Source organism: Ursus americanus, chromosome 31 (assembly GCF_024610735.1).
Source record: "Ursus americanus isolate L20-20 chromosome 31, mUrsAme1.1.p, whole genome shotgun sequence".
Lineage (NCBI taxonomy): Eukaryota > Metazoa > Chordata > Mammalia > Carnivora > Ursidae > Ursus > Ursus americanus.
Window position 1 is genome coordinate 31,733,856 of NC_142157.1, and position 20,139 is coordinate 31,753,994.

Sequence of the window (20,139 nt, forward strand, 5' to 3'; positions counted from 1 at the left end):
ATCTTCCTCTCTCCAGGGCACCATCCTGCTATGGTGCTGGACACAAGGGCTGGTAATTCCGCAGACTTACTGCAATTTGGCCCCCTTCCTTCATCAGGTAACTTTTGACGTCTCTCAAGGCGGCTAGAGCGCACTGCCTGCAACACACAGGAACGAGAACGCATGCCTCAGACCAGCCCACGCCACGCGGGGAGCCCGAGCAACCCTCCTCCTCCTAACGAACAGAGTGACCGGCAGTGCTACCGCTAAACTGCTGGCCTGGCCAGAGCCGCCGGGCCCAGCCCCCACAGCCCTGGAGGCCGGAGCGAGCCTCGCACAGGTGGCTACGGTCCCCCTCAAGAGATGGGGCTTCCGGCCGGCTGCAACCTGAAATCTCATGGGGTGCTTTTACAGAACTGACGTCCAGGGCTGCCCACAGATTCTCAGGGCACCGTCTAGGGTAGGGCTGGCGCCAGGATCTCCCCAAGCTCCCAGGGGAATCTAAGATGCTGTCAGGGTTGAGCACCACAGCACTTGGGTTTCATGACCACCCTGGGCTTAAAAAAACAAAAAAAGTCCCTTTCAAATGTCAACAGAAGATTTTCCACAAAAATGATTTTGTTCATTCTCCATGAGACATGGCTGTTGACCTCTGTCAGCCATCAGCTGACCTGGACCCCTGGGAGCAGATGAAGGAATGAGTCCCACAGGGGCTGGGACTCATCCTCATACGCTCGCAGAGGCCAGACGGCCCGTGGAGCCGCCCGCAGGCCCGCTTCCTCTTTCTCTTCCAGAACCCGCCCTCAGCAAGCAAAGCAAACCGGAGTCCAGGCCTTACTTGCGGACTTTCATGGCCTCCTCGTTGTCGGGGCGGAAGAAGCTGTAGGAGCTGTACTGCTTCACGGCCTCCCGGCGGTACTCCCCGACGTTGAACACTGCGGAGGCAAAAGCGACGACCCTCAGCGGCCCCCTGGGGAGGAAGGAGCCACACACACCCGGGAACTCTCCCCAAAAAAGGACGCCAAGCCAACACGCCAACGCCAACCTGAATGAGGTGGCGCTGAGACCCGGACACCAGGAATTGGCCCCCCACGTGCAGGACAGGGGGCCGAGAAGGCCGCCCAGCTTCCCCAGACCCAACTCTGCTCATGGCGGCCTGCTTTCCCAGCGCTTGTCTCCCACGGCCCTGGTGCCACCAGCTTCCCGAGACCGTGGGAAGAGGCGACCGGAGAACGATGTCTGCACTCGGCCCCCAGGAGAGCGCGGGAAGCTCAGATCGGCCATTCTCCCACTGACCCAGCAGCCCGCGCCCGGTGGAAGACACAGTACCTGCAGGGCACTCACTGTATGACACACGGCACTGGGCACTGTGGGGACAGCAGATGCCAAAACTCGTGCGGCCGGCCACACAACCTTCCCCGGGTCATTGCAAAGACCAGTCATAAAAAGGTAACTGATGGTAATGGAGCCCTTTATGACAGTCAGGAGAAGAATGTCACAACGAAGTGCTATTGGAACTTGAGGGGCACAGGTCCCCACAGACTATGTGGCCAAAGAAGGCTTTTTGAAGGAGGTGAGGGGCTGAGCTCGGAGGGCGGCAGGGCAGTGGGGATAACAGACCAGCAGGTGGGAAAACATCCCAACATAAAATCAGGGTAGGTATACAGCGTGGCCAGAAGGGGTCCCCCACAACCACGGGGGACAGGCCAGCCGCAGAGTGGCCCTGCAAGGCAAGTCCTGGCAGCCAATTTTCCCGGTTTCAGAGGCCGGCGGGCTCGACTGCAGCGATCAATGAGACTAGCCCGGCCCTGGCCCATGGCCTCACCTTTCGTGGGAACGCCGATCCAGTTGAGGTAGCGAGTCAGCTTCTTTGAGATGTAAGTCTTACCCCGGGCTGGGAGGCCCACCATGACGATCACGGTGGGGGAGTTGGTCAGCTTCGGCCCACAGGCTAGGGGAGAACAGAAAAAGGTGTCAGCGATGAAGCTATGCACGTTGGTGAACAGAAGCCTATGCCCCACAGGGAACTTTCGGGAATTCTGCAGAAATATCTATTTCATTCCCACCTCAAAGCCCCGGGGCATTTTACAGTCTAGTGGGGCTGAGATCCCCTGTTGGCCAGAGACCTCCCCCCCCCGGCAGGCACATATCTCCATCTTGCTTTCAGGTCATGCATGGCAGGGGCTGTCCCAACCCCAAATACCACCGCAATCCCGGAGGGCCCTAAACCCAGCCAGGAGCCCCGTTACTAAGCCCAGAGCAGAAAGAACTTTGGGGGGGCATAAAGAAGGGACTCCCCAACACCAATGGGGGTGAGATTAACAGTAGGGGGGTGTTTCAATAAGACAAAAACACCAGGGAGAGAGGTTTTCACTGGGTTTTAAGAAAGGAACCCAAAGAACCCCATTCTGGACACTTAAGGTGCAGTATGTTTCCTTGGCTGGTGTCTTGCCCTTCAGACTCTAAGGTGACTCCAGCATCCTGGTGACAAGAGTGCCAGGGGCTGCCCACTAGGAGCAAGAGACCAGCCACCTCCCATTCCCAGCCCAGCAACACTGCCTGGTGCTCGCTGACTCCCACAGTCAACCTAGCTCTCCTGGTCAGCTACGTGGCACTGCTTCCCGGGCACCGGCCACACGGATGCGGGCAAAGCTACTGTGATCATACCACAGATCCAGGCAGATGTTTAGACGGGGGCTCTGTCTCTTTCTAAGCAAGCGAGTGCCAGATGGGGAAGGAGGGAGCGCCACCAGGCCACTGAGAGGCACAGGCTTGAAGGAGGGCACCTCCCCTAAGCTGGATGCCCCAACGGTCCCATGCTCAGCCTGTGACCAAACTGAGATCACATGTCCAAACACCCACCGTGTTATTCTAGGATCTGCCCCCTGGACCTGTGGGCTGGGGGCAAGGAGGAAGGAAACAAAGCATAGAGGGGGTGGTTTCTTCTGTCATGTTTTAGACCATCAGTGACCTTCTCCATGCAGAGTGAGGAGGAAGAAAGGCCATCAGGAGGCCAGGAGACATTCAGGAGCCACGAAAGCCCTTGGCTGGGATTCCCCAGCTCCCAGGGGCTGGAGACAAACAAGTTTGTAAAAAACAGGCATTTCCCTGCCCAGCATAAGCACGCAGAGAGCAAAGGAGCGCCAATGGGCTTTCTTGAGTCAAGGGGCAAGAAGAGAAAAGTGATGGCCTTCCTGAAAACCAGCGGGGACACAAGACATACCCTACTGTTTGCACTAGGACAGCTGCAGGGGACTCAGGAGGAAAGTCTTCTCACTTATGCCTGAAATCAACATTTACTCTACTAATTCTTTCCTCAAGCCACTCTGGCTCTCCTCTGTTCGTATCTGATGTCTCCACCATGCCGCTGCTCCCAAGAGCATCTAAATATGCAGGGACCGACGGACACACACACATACGCTCTCTCTCTCTCCACCCCCCGCCCCCTCTCAGCTGTGCACATGCATGGAATACTTTTGATGGACTCATGCCCAGTAAGTGGAGACAGAGGTTGACCAATTTATCAAACAGGGGATTAGTTCTTCTATCAAATAATCATATGCAGAAATCTCTGGCAGTCAATGCTTTGGGAGGAAAAAAGCCATAAGGACATGGCAGAGTAAATATCTTAAGCCAAGAATTCAAGTTGAATCTCAAACCCAAATAAATCATCACTCTCTTATTTGGCAAAGCAGAAGCCATTCTCCCTACTCCTTTGGCTTCTCGCACAAGATTCAGCGGAGCGGCGAGATGGGCCGCAGCTGTCCCTGCACCCTGGTGCTCCTGGGTCTCAGAGCAGGGAAACCTTTGGATTAAACTTGCGTCTTATTCTCCTTCACCCCTCCCCACTCTTTTTTTTAAACCCACAGGTGATCTCAAGTGCCTTCATGCTATCATCACCTGCCCCTGCCTCAGTTCCCCCAGACTCTCAGTTTCTTCTCTGCAGACCTTTTTAACCCAGGGAAGAAAAGCGCTTCCTTCCACTTCTCCTACCAGGTTCCCCGGCTCTCTGCTCTCTCCTCTTCTCCCCCAACAGCACAGGCACGACGGAAGACACGAGCGGAGTTTAACACAAAATTTTCCCAAAAGTTCTTAAGTGTTTCATTTCATCTTAAACAAAAGTTTAACATCTTAACTTCTTTTTGATCCCCCCAAAGTTTTTATACTCGGATGGATTCAGATGTCCACGTAAGCATGTTTAAGGAGATACACATATGTTCACTCTGTTCAAGGGCGAAAGAAGCAATTGTTTCAAGACCGCTGGGTTCACAGACTATAAACACCTTGACTGTGGTTGTGGGGGGAGGGGAACGGAGCTCAAGCTAAAAGCATCATCCAGGGTTAAGGCCGACCCTTGAGCAAGAGCTCACAGAAGCTCACCCTCAACTCCTGTCATTGCATTCATTCATTCACCCAACAGACACACGTGCCGGGTGCCCTGTGAGCGCCCAGCATCATGTGGCCACAGTCCCTGCGCTGACAAGCACCTGGTCTGGGGTGGGGAGGAGACAAAGTACAAGCACACGAATGCACAGAGTCATTCTGGGGCGTGCTGAACGCTGCGAGGAAGCAGCACAGACGTCCGTGAGGAGCGCTGGCGCTGAGGCTGGGCGTGGCCCCGGGGGGGAGCTGAACTGGGCAGCCGGAGTCAGCGTTCCCGAGGAGCACCTGCGCTAAGGGCTGGGTGGCCACAGCCAGCCGCACCATTGTATCAGCCCATAATGCACGCTGGCCAGTGGACACAGCAAAGCAAGTGATAACTGGGAGGCCAGCCCCGAGGGCAGTGAGCAGCAGCCAATGGGGCGACCTGAGTGGCCGTTCCTTAAATGGTCAGCTAGACAGGCCAGGGTAAACCCCTCACCCTGCACAGAGGCTGCATTCGAGGGCTCCAGTTCCGGCCCTACTCCCCAGATTCAATGACTCACCTCTCTGATAGCGTGTAACACACTGACACCAGCAGGCACTCCACAGCTGTCCTCACCCACCACACCGACACCCACAGCCCAGGCTCAGAAAAGAAAGTATTGAAGACACTTTGCTGTTGCTCGCATAGCTCCTTCCACCAAAGGCACTCCACCAAAATGCCAACTTCAAAAGATGCCAAGTCATTGGTGTTCTTGTCTGCAAGCAGGTAATCATGCTTCAGTGCAAAGTTCCGGGGAAACGAATGGAAAGGGTGTTTCAGACAGAGCGCAAGCTGCGGACGCGGACGGGGTCAATTCCCAGACCGTCCCAGCAGGAGTTTCCACTGCCATGTGTCTACAGGAAGGTTTGCAAGAGCAAGCCAAATGCTGTCCACAGAGACCTCTGTGAGCCCGCCACCTCCGAAGGGCTCGCTGGGAAGGTTTCACGGACTTGGCCTGGGGTAAGAGAAGGCAGGCCCAGAAAGCTCGTCTGCCCCACTGCTGGATACCAAATCATTCATTACTTCGCATGCACGTTGTAACTTATGCCTAACCTTTGTCCAACAAATGGCTCTCCTAATCTGACAGGGCCTCTGCCGGCAATAGTGAGGATCTGGGCATCTTAGTAAATCATCTGACAACCTTGGGAGGCGAGCACTAGGAGACTGGCTGCGAGAACAGAGCGCCGAGTCACATAAACAGTGGTCCAGGCAGGGCCCCAGCACTTCCTGGGAACTTGGCCAAGCTACTTGAGCTCTCCGCGTCTTAGTCTCCTTGCCCGTGAAATGGAGGGATGCTTCGTAAAGGTTCCTGGGAAGTACCAGGCAGGAGGTGTAAAAAATGCTTCCCGCCGCAGCCTCCATCGGCAGGAGCCGTTATGGTTTCCATCGTGCTGGACACGAGGAAGCAAGACCCACAGGTGGAGACAGGTCCCACTGCACACGAAGTGAGGGACAGAACTGGGGCTCACCTAGGTCTTTCGCACCTGAAATCCCTCACCTGAAACTAAACTGGCAGTTCTCAACCAGCAGCTGAACCGAAAGCCCCACGTGTAGCACTTTCAACTTCGCTTGGGCTCACCACTATGGACTGTTTTCCCCCCAAATCTCCCCCAAATAACTCCAACATGCAGCCAGGGCTGAGAATCCCTGCTACAAACCGACAACCGTAGTGGCCACTCAAAGATAAGGTTGGGACGTCTCCTGAACATCCCCCCCCTTCTTTCTTCAAGTTGGAATGCCCCCCCACCCAAGTTCAAGCCCCTACTGAGATGAAGTCTATCAGGAGATGGGACGTAACCCAGGAGCTAGATTGTGGAGACGCAGGTTTTCAGTGGTTAAATGCCTCGCCCAAAAAAGTCGGGACTCCCACACAGAGGCTCTCAACTTTGAGTAATGGTGTACTAAACGCACAGCTGGCCCTTGCCGGCCGGTCATTTACTTCCTTGTCGATTGCTTCCTGGTCAGTAAGTCCTGTTACAGTTTGCAATTGAAGGAAACTGCACGCTTTGTAGAAGGATTGACCACAGAATGGGTGCAGCCAACAGGGCACCCGACTGATGTGCTTTAGACACAGAAATATTGTCAAACTAGCCCATCTGGAACTTTCTGTTGTTGTTTTACTGTTCTTCGTACACGAACAGTAATGTCCACCATGCCATCTTTTAATTAATAAAGCTCAGAGGAATCTGCTACAGACTCTCAATTAGGACACCACTTAGAAAGGTGGGAACAGGTTTAGAAAGGAGAAAATCCATCCAAGTTTCCAAATACCATTAAAGAAGGGGAGGAAGGTGATGGGGGAGGGAAGGGAACCAGGAAAGATGCCCCAGGAAGAAATACTCTTTTCCCCATTCTGCTGAGAGACAAATGTGACTATATAAACCCAGAAAGACACCACTATTTGAAATAAGGTCATGTAATAAATATACAGGCTGTAGATATTTTTATAAGGAAGAACGTGTCTGAGACTACACCCCAGAACCACATACAGGGATGCCAGGAGTGGGCGGGGACAAGAGATTTAATCCCTCGGCTTTAGCACCCCCCCCCCACCCCAGGCACACACCAAGCTCTAATGGTTCTCACAGGGATTTTAGGCAATCTCTCATCTGCGTGTGAGACGTGCAGACTGATAGCGTCTAATGGATGGGTCTCTGAAGCCCGGAGCAAGGAGGCATAGCTGCACACTTGTGTCTCTCCGATGCACACGACTGAGCGAATGCCAGCCAATCTCAGCGCCCCCACACGGAACCTCACGCCTCCACCATGAACCTCGGGGAACTACTGAATGTGTGCACATGTGCGCACACTTACCTACAAACACACGTATGTACATACAGAGAACCAACCTGTATTTGTATGACCAATTACAGTTTACAAAGTGCTCCAGAAATACTGGTTTTATTCAAAAGTCAAAAAGGGTGGGGTTGCTTCTGTGTTCTGCCACGGCCACATCTCCCTCACGATTTAGGGCACTGCATCCCCCACTACCAATCGGGGACTACTGTGGTCAGCCCCAGCGTAGAAAGCTATTTAAGAGTGTATCCACAAGGGCTGGGAGCAAGAAACAGACCTGCAAAGCCCCTATCCTTGGCTACCTCGCAAAGAAACCAGTTCTTAAGGCTTCTGTGGCCCCGAGAACCCCAGGTCTGGCAGAGGGGATAAGCTGATGGAGGACTGGCCCCCAGTGTTGGGAGCACCTTGCCTGGTCCCCATCACCAGGATGACCTAGGAGCACCCAAGAGCCAGCTTTCCCTGCCTCCTATCTGAGGCAGGGGGGGGGGGTTGGTGATTCAGACCTGGGCAAAGCCTGAGGTGGCAAGATGTCACCATGGCTTCAGTGACCATCCCCTAAGAAATGTGGCAGCAGGCACCCTGGCACTCAGGAGCCCTCACTGCCTAGAAGCCACTTTGAGGATTTGGACACAGGATCCCACGTTTATCTCTCAGGTAACTTGACCCCGCCTGAAGTAGAACACGCAGGGCTGGGCTGACCCTATCCACCCTCTACCTGGTAGACTCCTGGGTGGGTTACCTGGAGAGCAGGTGATGCCTTCAAACCACTGGGACCACCCTTTCAATAGGTGCCTCTCTCCGCAGCTTAGGGACAGAGCCCAAGGTAAAAGGTAAACCTTTCCAAAGCATTTATGGCCGATGACAGGGCAGGAAGGTGAACTGCCAACAAATTCCAAGCACGGTGGATTGTGTGTGTGTGTGTGTGTGTGTGTGTGTGTGTGTGTGTATGTGTGTACGCGCGGCGCGCACAAAATGCTTCCAACTATGCGGTCACTGACCCACGGACCCTCCCCAAACCCTGGAGCACAGGCCTGGTTCCAGGTGGCTCTCTTCTCGCCCCAGCACAGGAACGGGAGGTGCAAGCCGGGAGAGGGAGGGAAAGGAGAAAGAAAATATACTTAAGAAAAAAGGAAAGAGCGAGGAGATAGGGAAGTAGAGAGGGAGTAGATATAAACATAAAGAGAAGGGGAGATAAAAATTACGCAGAAGAAACAGGAGACAAATATAGAGAAGGGACAGAAGTATGGAAAGCAGGAGAAAGAGGCGACGGAAACAGAGGTGGAGAGGAGAGAGGGAGAAAGGCAGAGAGCCGGGGAGGTAGCGAAGGCAGAGAAAAGGTAGGGAAGGACCCGCCGAGTCCCTCGGCCAGACTCGGCCCGGCAGGCGCCCGGGAGAGCGGCTCCGGCTGGGGGACACGCGGGAGTCCCCGGCCCAGCGTCCCCGCAGCAAAGGCTTCCCGCCCGGTTCTGCGCGTCCCGCCCCCGGCGCTCCGGAGCGGAGGCCGGGGCGCGCTCGGAGTTTCCGAGTGCCTCTGCGCTCCGGCCGCGAGCCGAGCGGAGCACCGTGGGGCGGCGGGCCGGGCCACAGCGCCCCCGACGCCGGCCGGGGGAGGCGCAGCGCCCTCGCCCCAGCCCGCGCCGTCCCCGCCCCGCGGCCGGAGCGACGGGACCCGCCCGCCCGCGGGGAGGAGCGGGAAGCGCCCGGCCCCGGCCCGCAGGGACCGCCGAGGAGGGCGGCGCCCGGCCCGGCACGAGCGCACTGGAGGAGCGGAGCCGGCACTACAGCGCCCCGCCAGCGCCCGCCACACAATGGCCTGGCTCTCCACGCGGCGCGCCGCTCCCCTGCAGCCCGGCCCCCGCGCGAATCTGCACTCACATCTGGGCAGCGAGGGGCGGTGGTCGACCGGGATCCAGATCTTCTGCACTCGGCTCTGAGTCAGCTCCAAGGGCATCTTCACAGCCTAGACTCGGCGGCCCTCCGCCCCCCGCGAAGAATTCAGACTTGGGGAGGAGAGCAGCCTGTCGACCCCCGAAACAAAGGGGAAGGGGGGTGCGTGCGCGGGAGCGCGGCGCGGGAGCTCTCCCGTGCGCTGCTTTTTGGAAACGTGCTTTGTGCTAAATCACGAACGCTCGCCCGGGGCGTGAGGCTTCACGAGCCGGCAAGAGGGCAGGGAGCTAGGGCTGCACCCGCAGCTGCCGCAGGGCCGAGCTCGTCTACTCGAGAAACCACCGGGATGCTCGGAGCGCAGTGACAGCCGCGGTCCCCGTGTGCCAGCTCGAGTCCGACGCCCTCCCCTCCCGCTCGTCGCCTCTCCAGCTCTGCTAGGATGCTTCGCGCGGCGCTCGGGCTTTTAAGAGTCGGGACCGGCAGCTACGCAGACGTCAGCCTCGGGGCGGGGACGCATTCTTCGGGATCCAGCCCTCTTTCACGTGGGGGGGCGGGGGCGCAGGAGGCGGCCTGCTGGCGCCCCCTGCAGGTCGGCCGCAGCAGCGCGCCCTGCTCCTGCCATCCCTCTGATGACGCCCTAAACTCAGCTCTGGCTGAAAAGTCTCACTCTCTGAACTTCCTCCTACGTCCCCTAAAGATGACTGGCACAGCTTCCCAGAATAATCACCTCAGCGGTGCTGGGAAGAAAGAAGCGGAGCCGTCCAGTGTGGTGCGTGGACCCCCGCAGCTTAATCACCTTGGAGGCTGGTTAAAATGCATCCTACTGATTCGGCTTCTCTGGGAGTAAGACCCTAACAATCTATATTCTTAACACGCGATCCAGGTTAGGCACAGTCAAGTTGAAGACCCGGGCTTAGGGCTACAGGTTGAAGAGAGGTTGGGGGACTCGGGGGTGGGGACCTCTGCTACCTTAGAAAGAAGCCAGAAGGGGGATTACGAGAGCGCCTGTGTGGCATAGGTCTCTAGGTCACTCCTTACCAAAGCTGCTCCCTGATAATACCTGTGAGTCTCACCCACCACGACCCCTGCCCCCCGTGGGGAGGGGGCTTCCCTGGTCCTTCTTCCTCACCGCGCCCACTTTTCTAAAGCCCTTAGAAACCTTGACTTGTGAACATTGCTCCCCTAACACCCGGCCCTGAGACCTGGAACCTGGTCTTCCCCCTTCCCCCCACTCCTGGCCTCGCTGCTGAGAGGCCCAAAGGGCGGGGCACCAGAAGGGGACAGGAAAGCCCCGGAGGCCGGACCGAAATGGACCGAGTCACCTTGGTCTTTGCTGTCACTATTTACAATATTTTCAATATACCTTAATCTGAGTAGAAGAGTAAGTAAAACTAGAGCCTATTCCAACCTGCAATTCATTACCTGACTATAAGCCCCGGGAAAACTACTGGGAGGTGGCACCTTAATTAGGCAAACCCCTAAAATTCATGACATTTATCCGGCACAGCTCCCATCTCTTCCTCGCCATTGGGGGGGGGGGGTATGTGTGTTTCCTGCCTCCACAGTCCTTGGAGTTTTTGCATCAGCTAGAGACGTGGGGCAGTCGTGTGGTCAGACCAGTGCCCACCCTGTGAAGATCCGGGGTGCTTCTGGCGGGGACTGCCGCCCGCAGAGTGGTCTTGCATGCATGTGACTTTAGCACGCCCGTGCATCAGCACAGAAGCGGTGCCGGGCCTTGCAGAGGTGCATACCTCACTCTGAGATTGCGCTGTGATTGAAGGAAGAAGGCGGCGCCCCCTGAAATCCGCACTGCAATAGAACAGTCTGCGCAGAGCCTGCCACACGTCGCTCACGTCCCGCATGGCTCCGCTGGACCGCGCCCGCTCCCTGGCGGCAGGCACAGCTGCTCCCGCCCCGCCCCTCCTGGGCCTCCCTCCCGGGCCTCCCTCCCTTCCCTGCACCCCAGCCCGCCCAGGGGCCGGGAGTGCCGAGCGTCGCCCACCGCGCGGGTGTCCCCGACCCCCACTCTGGACACCCCCGCCCAGCCAGGGCCTCCCCCCCTTCTCCGCACCCCAGAGGGCCCAGGGGCCGCGAGAGCCCCCACGTAGCCCGCAGCGCGGGTACCCCCGACCGAACCCCTACCCCCCGCGTCCCGACTGCGCTCCGGGCACCGCCCCCCTCCCCCCGCCGCGGCCCTCCCCGGAGTCCCTGCTCTCCTTCTGACAGCTTTGCTGACTGTCTGGTTTCGGCGCTCGGGCAGCTGTTCAGAAACCCGAGTGCATTGCATTGGACTTGTTTTTCTGCAGTGGGAGCAAATGCCAGGGATGACACCCTATAACGCCCCAGGGAGAGTCCCACTCCACTCTTGAAACAAGAGTGGGCTGATCCAAAGAGAAAAACAGACGCAAGCGAGCGCTGGAGCCCTCAGGAAAGTGGCTGGCTGGGGTTCGCTGGGGTCAGGGAGGGGGCCTGCTGTGCGCGTGAGAGTAGCTGCACCCCTCCATGCTTGTACACTTGCCTCTCCGGGAACAATCGGTGTGCCTGCTACTTTCCCATCAGATTTTTTGCACACACAGACAGGTCACAGGGACAAGGTGGCACTCTTCCAACCTCTAAGCTTGCAAACAGCTGTGGGTTTCAGCTCAGGGAGAGTGGGGTCCTCGCTCGCAGAGGCACATCTTTAATGTCCTGACCTAGATAATGTGTCTGGCAGGGTCCAGTCCTGAGGGCACCAGGCACTTGAACTTCCTCTGGCCACTAGACCCCTTGCTTTCCCTGCCTGTGTGTCAACAATGCCTTGGGCTTGGGTGTCCATGGCTACAGAGCAAAGACAAAATTCTTCCTCATCACCTCTTGCACCTGATAGGGGGACAGGCAAACGGAAGTTCACTTAACCCTCCTAGCTTCTGATGTCTAAGTGAAAACAATGTGGGACTAGGTGGGGTTCAAGGAGGAATTCACGCTTGAGAATAAAGCAAGGGGACAGCTAGAATGGGTGTGGCATTTGCAACCCTCCAGTGCATTAGGGTAGCGTCCTTATGAGGATAAAATTGCTTCACTGCAAAACCGTTTATAAACAAACCCCCTGCAACTGAATTCCAAGAATGTACTGTTCAGAATTTACTGATTTAGACATCCTCCTAACTCTTTCCCTAGTTCTCCTAATGGCTCCATCTTCTACCAACTCCTGTCATCATTCTGGTGATTAGACATGCAGTCCTTCAGAAAAGGCTGCGGAGGGTATAAACATCTCAGTAATATTTGACAGTCAGGACAGCTCCAAGTAGGGGAGATTCCATGGTCGGGGCACAAATAAGGCTAGATGGAACCTTCCAGATGAGTCAGCCCTTTGTTTTAATTGAGGAAGGGGAAGTTTAGAGATGAGAGGGGTTAAGGAACTAGGTCAAAGGTCAAGACTGCCAGTTATTAACTCTTTTCCTGGACTTGACACAGGCATCTGCTAGTTCCTCAGGGACTCGTGATGGGCAGTTTAACCCCAGGGTGCTGAGTAGAGTCTGGTCAAGGGGAAGACCGCACTGTGCCTCAGACCTTCTCACCCAGAGCAGCTGAGCTGTTGGACACAAAAGAGCAGAGAAAGACCTTCTTGCACAATCCTGCCTGGTGCAGGTGCTTATAGAGAATTCTTCAGCAAGGTGGAGACCCAGAGAAAGATGGTGGAAATGGTTTTCTCCATGACACACTCTTCCCTCTGTTGGCCAACGTCATCTAACCCTTACACCTGCTCCCCTATGAGAAGAAACAACAGCAAAAAGCGAACCCCACTTCCAAGATCTTGTGCCAGCTAGCCAGATTGCAACCTTTAAACCATGCCATACCCACCTCCTCCCCAGCGAGAGAAGGAGAGAACAAGCCACGGCAGGCTGGGAGGCATCAGAAGTGGTTAATTAGACACAAAGTGTCGTCATTTGCTCCTTTAACAATCCCATGTCTGAGACAGTGAAGTGAGACACCAAATAAAAGACTGAGATAAACCCTTACCTCACCATCCATCCAAACACAAGAGAAAGGGTGATTTTTTTTTTTTAATGTTTGTCCCTCGTATATGAGTGGCAACACACACACACACGGATGCCCGCACGATGCCACCTCGCTGGGTTGAAAACCCAACTCAAAACCTGCACAGGGAGGTTTACAGCAGCTCCGTTCATAATCACCAAAAAGTGGAAGCAGCGAAGATGTGCTCCGGGAGGTGAATGGATGAATAAACGGCAGTCCACCCAGACAACGGGACATCATTCAGCACTAAAAAGAAATGAGCCATCGAGCCATGAAAAGACATGGAGACCTCTGTGCGTATCATGAAGGGACAGAGGCCAGTCTGAAAAGGCGCCGCACTGTAGGATTCCACGACAGGCTGGAAAAGGCGCAGCTACGGAGACAGTAAAATGATCGATGGTTTGCGACGGTTGGGGGGAAGAAAGAGTTAACAGGAGAAACACGGGGTCATGCAGGGCAGTGACACTACTCTGTCGGCTACTGTAATGGTGGATACACGTCATTACGCATTTCTCCAAACTCCTAGAATGCACAATGCCAGGAGTGAGCCCCGAGGTAAACTAGGAGATGATGACGTGTCAGCACAGGCTCACCCTTGGTCAAAACCCTCTGGTGAGGGATGGTGACGGTGCGGGAGGCTGTGCACGTGTGGGGCAGCGCGACACGCTCCTCTCAGCTTCGCTGCAAACCTAAGACTACTCCAAAAACTAAAGTCTATTTAAAAAAACGCTCGCTCTGTTTCTGCCAGTGTCATACGCTTGTCTCCAATCAAGTGGACTTACTGACGTGTCCCATTGTGAGGCTGGGACAACATTCCTCCGTGGCCACAATCGGGCTCTGGTTTAACAGACACAAAGTGCACAGCCCAAGTCCCACTGAATCCTACAGCAAGTTTCCACCTCCCTCCGCGCGGGCTATGTTTCTCCACTTTCTCCAGACCTTTCCTTTCCTTAGGGCATGCCCCTGAGCTTGGGACCAGGCTCTTAAAACTGCCTGTTGGTGTTTCTTACCCAGCAGCAAGCCTGGCTACTGCTCTCAGAGTACCTTACACTCCTTGTCGACCTCCCCACTCAATACCAAGACGCGAATTATTTGTGTTTTAGAAGAATTATTTTGTCGCTTCAAAATATCTGTGCTTTTTAAAAACCAGATGTCCTACAGTCTAGTTCATACGATCATACCAATGTTAATTTCCTGGTTTTGATATTTGACAGTAAGGTGTCACCAACAGAGGAGGCTGGGTGAAGGGTCCACGGGACTCTATGAACTATTTTGTAACTTCTTGTGTTTCAAAATAATAAGTTTTAAGTTAAAATATTTAAAATCAGTGAGAGTTCAGTTTTCTCAAATTCTGCAAAAAACAAAGAAGACACAGATTGTGTGGATACAGGGACTGAGGGAGAAGGGGACCAGCAGAGAGGTAGTCAAGAACGCTGTGGTGATTTGCATATGTTCCCAACTTCTTTGCTTCTTGCAAATGACACACATACACAAACAGAGTTTGCATGAATCCTGTACCTGTGGAAAAACGGAATCAAAGCTCAAGCTGTGTTTTAATTTAGGGGGAAATGATTCTATTTCTGGGCTTTGCATAGATCTTTGGGAGAATACCAGTGGGTCTGTAGTTTGTCCCCCATGTGCATGCCTAAAACACAATAAGGGAAGACAGTCATGCAGAGTTCAGCTGAGGGCTCCAGGAGGTCCTCGCTGATCCTGTCTTTCCCTGAGGGGAAAGGAGCATGAGGATGGGGGACTACTTGAGAAGCTCACTGCCCATTTTCTGGTGTCTAGTGTTTGTTAGGTACTCACAGCTGCGACTGTGCGTCAGCAGCCGCGAGGAGCAAACTGTGCTGAGATCTCAAGGATCCTGGGTCCCGCCAGGAAAGAGAAGAGGGTGGGCAAACAGCTGTCATCATGGTGTTGTGTGCCCAGCCTCATGCTGAGTATTACAAACAAAAAGCTCCCACGCCCAAGAGCTTGTAACTTAAGACCGGAGGGGGAAATGCCCATGTCTGAGAATAAAAACAGGGAACGAAGAGAGAGGTGGTAGGTAAATGCAGGCTGTGGGGAGGTCCGCTGGGGACAGTAAGAAACGTTTGCACAGAATGGGGGCAGATCCGTTGGCGATTTCATATTCATCTCATGGTTCTTCAGTTTTCCTCTGAGTCCGAGAGGACACATGGGAACAAAGTCAACACCTCTCGTTCCCTCCTACATCCAGCAAGTAGTCACCGAGAGCCACCGCACCAGGAGGGTAAGGCCGAGTAAGATGTGGTCCTTGCCAGAATTACGGATTCACTTTGGAATCTCACAGTGTCCCCCCAGTGTGCGCGCACACACACACTCACTCACTGACTCCTCCCTTTGTTCCTTACAGTGAACGAAACTGAGGCTCAGACATATTCAATTCCTTGCCTGTGATCGCATAGCTCATAAGCCAAGGAATAAAAAACACGATCTTCCACGAGCCTGGTAGTCTCTCATTCTCTCCCATTTCAATCAAGCGAGGTAGGCAAGTTCCTTCCCAAAAACAACGCCAACGACAAAATCTTGAGTCCCAGTGGTTTTGACGACGGTCTCAAAATGACTTAGAATTTGCCTACAGTATGGAAATAAGATGAAGAATCATGTTCAGAAACTACTGTGAGGAGTCATACCGAAAAACTTTTCACATGACCCTACAATGGAAGGTACCGCTTAACATCTGAAAACAAAGCCAGCCCCGCAGAGATTCACACGCCTTTGTATTCCCCAGGCACACCTGCAGAGCCTCCACCTTACGACCGACATAGGAAAGGTGCATGGTCGCTACCCCAGGAGAGTAAAGACCGCAGTGTTTATAGCCGCCATGCCCACGGTAGCCAAAATATGGAAAGAGCTGAGATGCCCATCGACACATGATGGAAAAAGAAGATATGGCATATAGAGAACACAATGGACTATTGTGCAACCATCAAAAAAGGAAATCTGGCCACTTGTCACGACAGGGGTGGAATTAGAGGGTATCATGCTAAGTGAAATAAGTCATCCAGAGAAAGACAATTATCATATGATTTCACTTATATGTGGAATTCAAGAAACAAAACAGAGGATCATAGGGGAAGGGAGGGGAAAAGTAAAATAAGAGGAAAACAGAGGGAGACAAACCACAGGAGACTCTTAAATCTAGGAAACAAACGGGGTTCCTGGAAGTTAGGTGGGTTGGGGGATGGGGTAACTGGGGGATGGGCATGAAGGAGGGCACGGGATGGAATGAGCACTGGGTGTTCTGTGCAACTGATGAATCCCTGAACTCCACCTCTGAAACTAACAATACACGATATGTCAATTAACTGAATTTAAATAAAAAAAAAGAAAGAATAGTTTTGTGAAAGGAAACTGCATCAGCATTAAAAAGGAAAAAAGAGGTAAAGGAGGCCTTGAGGCTTTTAGTGTATTTCCCAAAGGTCTTAGAATGTCCTAAGTTACTAGTTAAGGGAAAGAAGGAAAGAAGAAATACTCCTACATCTCCAACATTATTCAAATTATTAGATAAATCTCAAATTTCTATTGTCAATAATACATTTTTACAGAACGGCTGTTCACCCAGGTCGTCAATACCCTGACATCACCATGAACTCTAAGGCAGTACCATCCCGTGGGAGCTGCAATCCTAGCTTAAGATTTTCCAGTAGTAAAAAGAAACAGGTGCAACTAGCATCAGTAATAGATTTTAGTTAACGTCATAAATCCAAAATATTGTCACCTCCACATGTTATAACACACTGCATTCTTTTACATTGCATGTGTTAGCCATCTTCCATCTCCCTTCCAGACATCCGGATAAGAGCCATCCAAGGAGAGGAAACAGGAACAAGGCTCTGGAGTGGGATCCTGATTTGGGGTAGAGCCAGGGTGGGCAGCACAGGGAGGGCTGCAGAGTGAGGCAGGAGGAGCTTCCCCATCAAGCAGCACCTTACAGATCCATCAGGAAGGCTGGTTGCTCTTCTGAGAAAGCTAGGAAGCCTCTGGAGGGTGATAAGAATACTGAGCAATACAACGGATGACCTGCTAGAACGGGGAGGCCCTATTCATGGTTACGTTCATGCTCGCTGTTGTATCCATCCGGAGTGCCTGGAACGCAGGCGCCCCGACCGTAGGCTCTCATGGGTTGACCGAATGAAACCTTGTTTAAAGACTGGCCTCTGGTTGCTGTGTTAAGAACGGGTTATAACACGCAGGCAATGATCCTGGGACCCTGAAATAATCATGAGGTCCAGAATCTCTGGTCTGGATTTATAAGGAAGAGGGGGTGAATGAGAGCTCAAGAAACAGGCCCCTGCATGGAGATGTGTTTCAAACAACTTGGCTCTCAATTTCTCTTCCACGCTTCCCCCAAATAGTGTTTATCCTCTTGAAACGGAAACTTAAAAACAAGGGGGGGGGGGGCAGAAAAAGAGCTGGATGTTGGAACCCATAACTGAGCTATATGTGGCAGGAAGGGCCCCTCGTATCATGAAAAAAGTTATCATCTGCAGTGAGAATAAATTAATGGATAATTCATTGAGACATGTCAGGCTGCCTTAGCTCTTTAAGAATAGCCAATACAGGAACCCACTTTTTCCTGTCTCTGTTCCACCATGTACAGCAGCCTTCTAATTACCACTCACCTTCTCTCACGGAAAGAACTACCACTTACCTCCTCTTGCAGAATTACCATTTGTCTTCTCTCACAGAGAACTCACGGGGGAGCTGCCCTCAATGGTCTGTTCCACCCCACAGTTGGAAATGTCTCAAGTGGGCAATCTATATTTACATGCCATCCTCTTACCAGTATGGTTTGTGACTCAGTCTTCCAAAGCCTGACTCTCTCTGTTTACACTGCTAACATCCAACTCTAAAGAGAAAAACCTGAGGACCAGACCCACACGGAGCCAGCCACCCGAGAGGGCACGGCTGAGGGGCCAGCCAGGTTTCTCTCTGCCACCTCCATCTTGCTTCTTTTCATTGTCAGCATGGAGGGATGCCCAGAAACACTCGTGGCTCTGTTTCCTGCCAGAGTAGTTTCCCAATGACAATATTTTATAGACGCAGATATAAAACAAAGAGAGATTGAAGAAAACATCCAGGAGTGTGGTAAGACCCAGACCAACTGATGTAACATGTCTGGGTAGAGAGAAACCGTGGCTGACCCCAGATGTCTCCTGTCTAAGGGTCTTCTATGACCCTCATGACACTTTCTCCCCAGTCACAGGTGAAAAGGAAACAGGAGAAAACTCACTTGCTAAGAAAAAGACTATGTGACTTGCAGAAGGTGAAAGATTTTCAGAGTGCTTCACTGGATGAACTGTACAAAGGTCTGTTCGAGGAGGGTAAGTTGGACAACCCCTGGCAATATCGTTCTTGATAGTTCAGGCTGTTTCTTCATCAGTAAGAAAACTATTACTCAGCCATCAGTCATCCATCATCGAGGATCAGAGATGCCAGAACAGTGCGTAACCAGCTGGACAGTGATTGAGCCTGTGAAAGATGCAAACAGCCCGACAGCCCTCCACCGTCCCATGGCAGGCTCCCAACAACACAGCTTGTCACCAGAGACCTGTGTGCCAGCCTGGGGGGGGGGGGGTGGCGCCTGCACCACCCTGCTATGGAAGGCTGGACGCTGAATGTGCACCCAGCCACTTACCACCAGTGGTGGGGACAATATGACACATGCCACCTGGCCCTCTTCTCCCATCCATCCCCCAGTGCCAGGAGGCTCTTTGAGTAAAGAGACGGTGGGCATAGCAGCATTATTCACAACAGTCAAAAGTCCAAGTGTCCATCCACAGACGGATGGATAAACAAAACGTGGTCCAACCACACAATGGAATACTCTTCAGCCATGAAAAAGGAGGAAATACTGAAGCAACCTGAAACAGGGATGCATCCTGAAACATCACTGTGATGGACTGGAGCTGTGTTCTCCCAAAACCGCTACGTTGAACCCCAACCCCTAGCACCTCAGAATGTCACTCTATTTGGACATAGTGTCTTTAAAGAAATCATTAAGTTAAATGAGGTTAGGGTGGGCCCCACTCCAACTGGACGAATTTCTCTGCAAGAGGAAATTTGGACACACAGAGAGACTCCAGGTTTGTGTCCACACAGAAGAAAGACCATCTGGGGACACGGCCAGGCAGCAGTCATCTACAAGCCAAGGAGAGAGGCCTTAGGAAAAACCAAACCTCATCTTGGACCTCCAGCGTCCAGAACTGTGAGAAAATACGTTTCTGTTGTTTAAGCCCCGCCATGATAGCTTGTTACGGCGGCCAGAGCAGACTAATACGATTACGCTGAGTGAATGGAACCAGACACAAGAAGTCACGTACTGTATGAGTCCGCCAGCATAAAACCTCTAGGACTGGTAAATCCGTACAGACAGAAGGCAGAATTGTCACCCCTGGGGGCAGGGGTGAAGGGGGAGTGCCTGCTTCGTGGGGATGGGGCTTCCTTTTGGAGTGATGACAATATTTTGGAGGCAGACAGGGGATGGTTGCTCAACACTGTGAATGTGTAAATGCTATTCAATTGTGCACTTTAACATGGTTGGTTTTACAAGATGAAACCAGAGAGAGAGACAAACCCTTAGAGACTCTTAAATCATAGGAAAAAAACTGAGGGTTGCTGGAGGGGAGGGGGGTGGGGATGGGGTAACTGGGTGATGGGTATTAAGGAGGGCACCGGATGTGATGAGCACTGGGTGTTACATGCAACTGATGAATCACTGACCTCTACCTCTGAAACTAATACTACAGTATATGTTAATTAATTGAATTTAAATAAAATTAAAATAAATTAAAAAAATAAAATAGTTTGAGGTGATTTTTAACTCAATAAAAAGGGGGGAAAAACAATGACAGTAGATAAGAGACAGAAATCTATCTGAAAAATGAAGCTATGAAGCCTGTTAAAGTTACAACAGGGTAGTTAACTAGACCAAGGAGAAGAGGATGATGGGAAGAGTAGGGAAAAGCAAATCCAAGAGACTTGAGATCGTTGGAGAAGCCATGGTTGGCCCAGAGCTCCCCGCCGGA

General features: G+C 53.0%; 1 protein-coding gene across 8 annotated transcripts in view; it reads right to left on the reverse strand.

Annotated features, from left to right (window-relative positions):
• Nucleotides 1–20,139, reverse strand: part of PFKFB3 (6-phosphofructo-2-kinase/fructose-2,6-biphosphatase 3) — a 320,980-nt gene that overhangs the window by 262,848 nt on the left and 37,993 nt on the right. For 5 of the 8 annotated variants that reach the window (XR_015722473.1, XR_015722472.1, XM_087857745.1 and 2 more), the window contains exons 1-4: nt 9,056–9,515; nt 1,805–1,930; nt 818–914; nt 71–137 (exon numbers count right to left, since the gene is read on the reverse strand). Coding sequence is in view for 6 of the 8 variants with exons in the window: in XM_087857745.1 (XP_087713871.1) it covers nt 71–137; nt 818–914; nt 1,805–1,930; nt 9,056–9,131 (366 nt within the window). In the remaining 2 variants the exon portion in view is untranslated. Of the gene's footprint in view, nt 1–70; nt 138–817; nt 915–1,804; nt 1,931–9,055; nt 9,516–20,139 lie in introns of those variants that run through there. The other 3 variants (XM_045812875.2, XM_045812876.2, XM_087857746.1) reach the window with 2 other exon arrangements.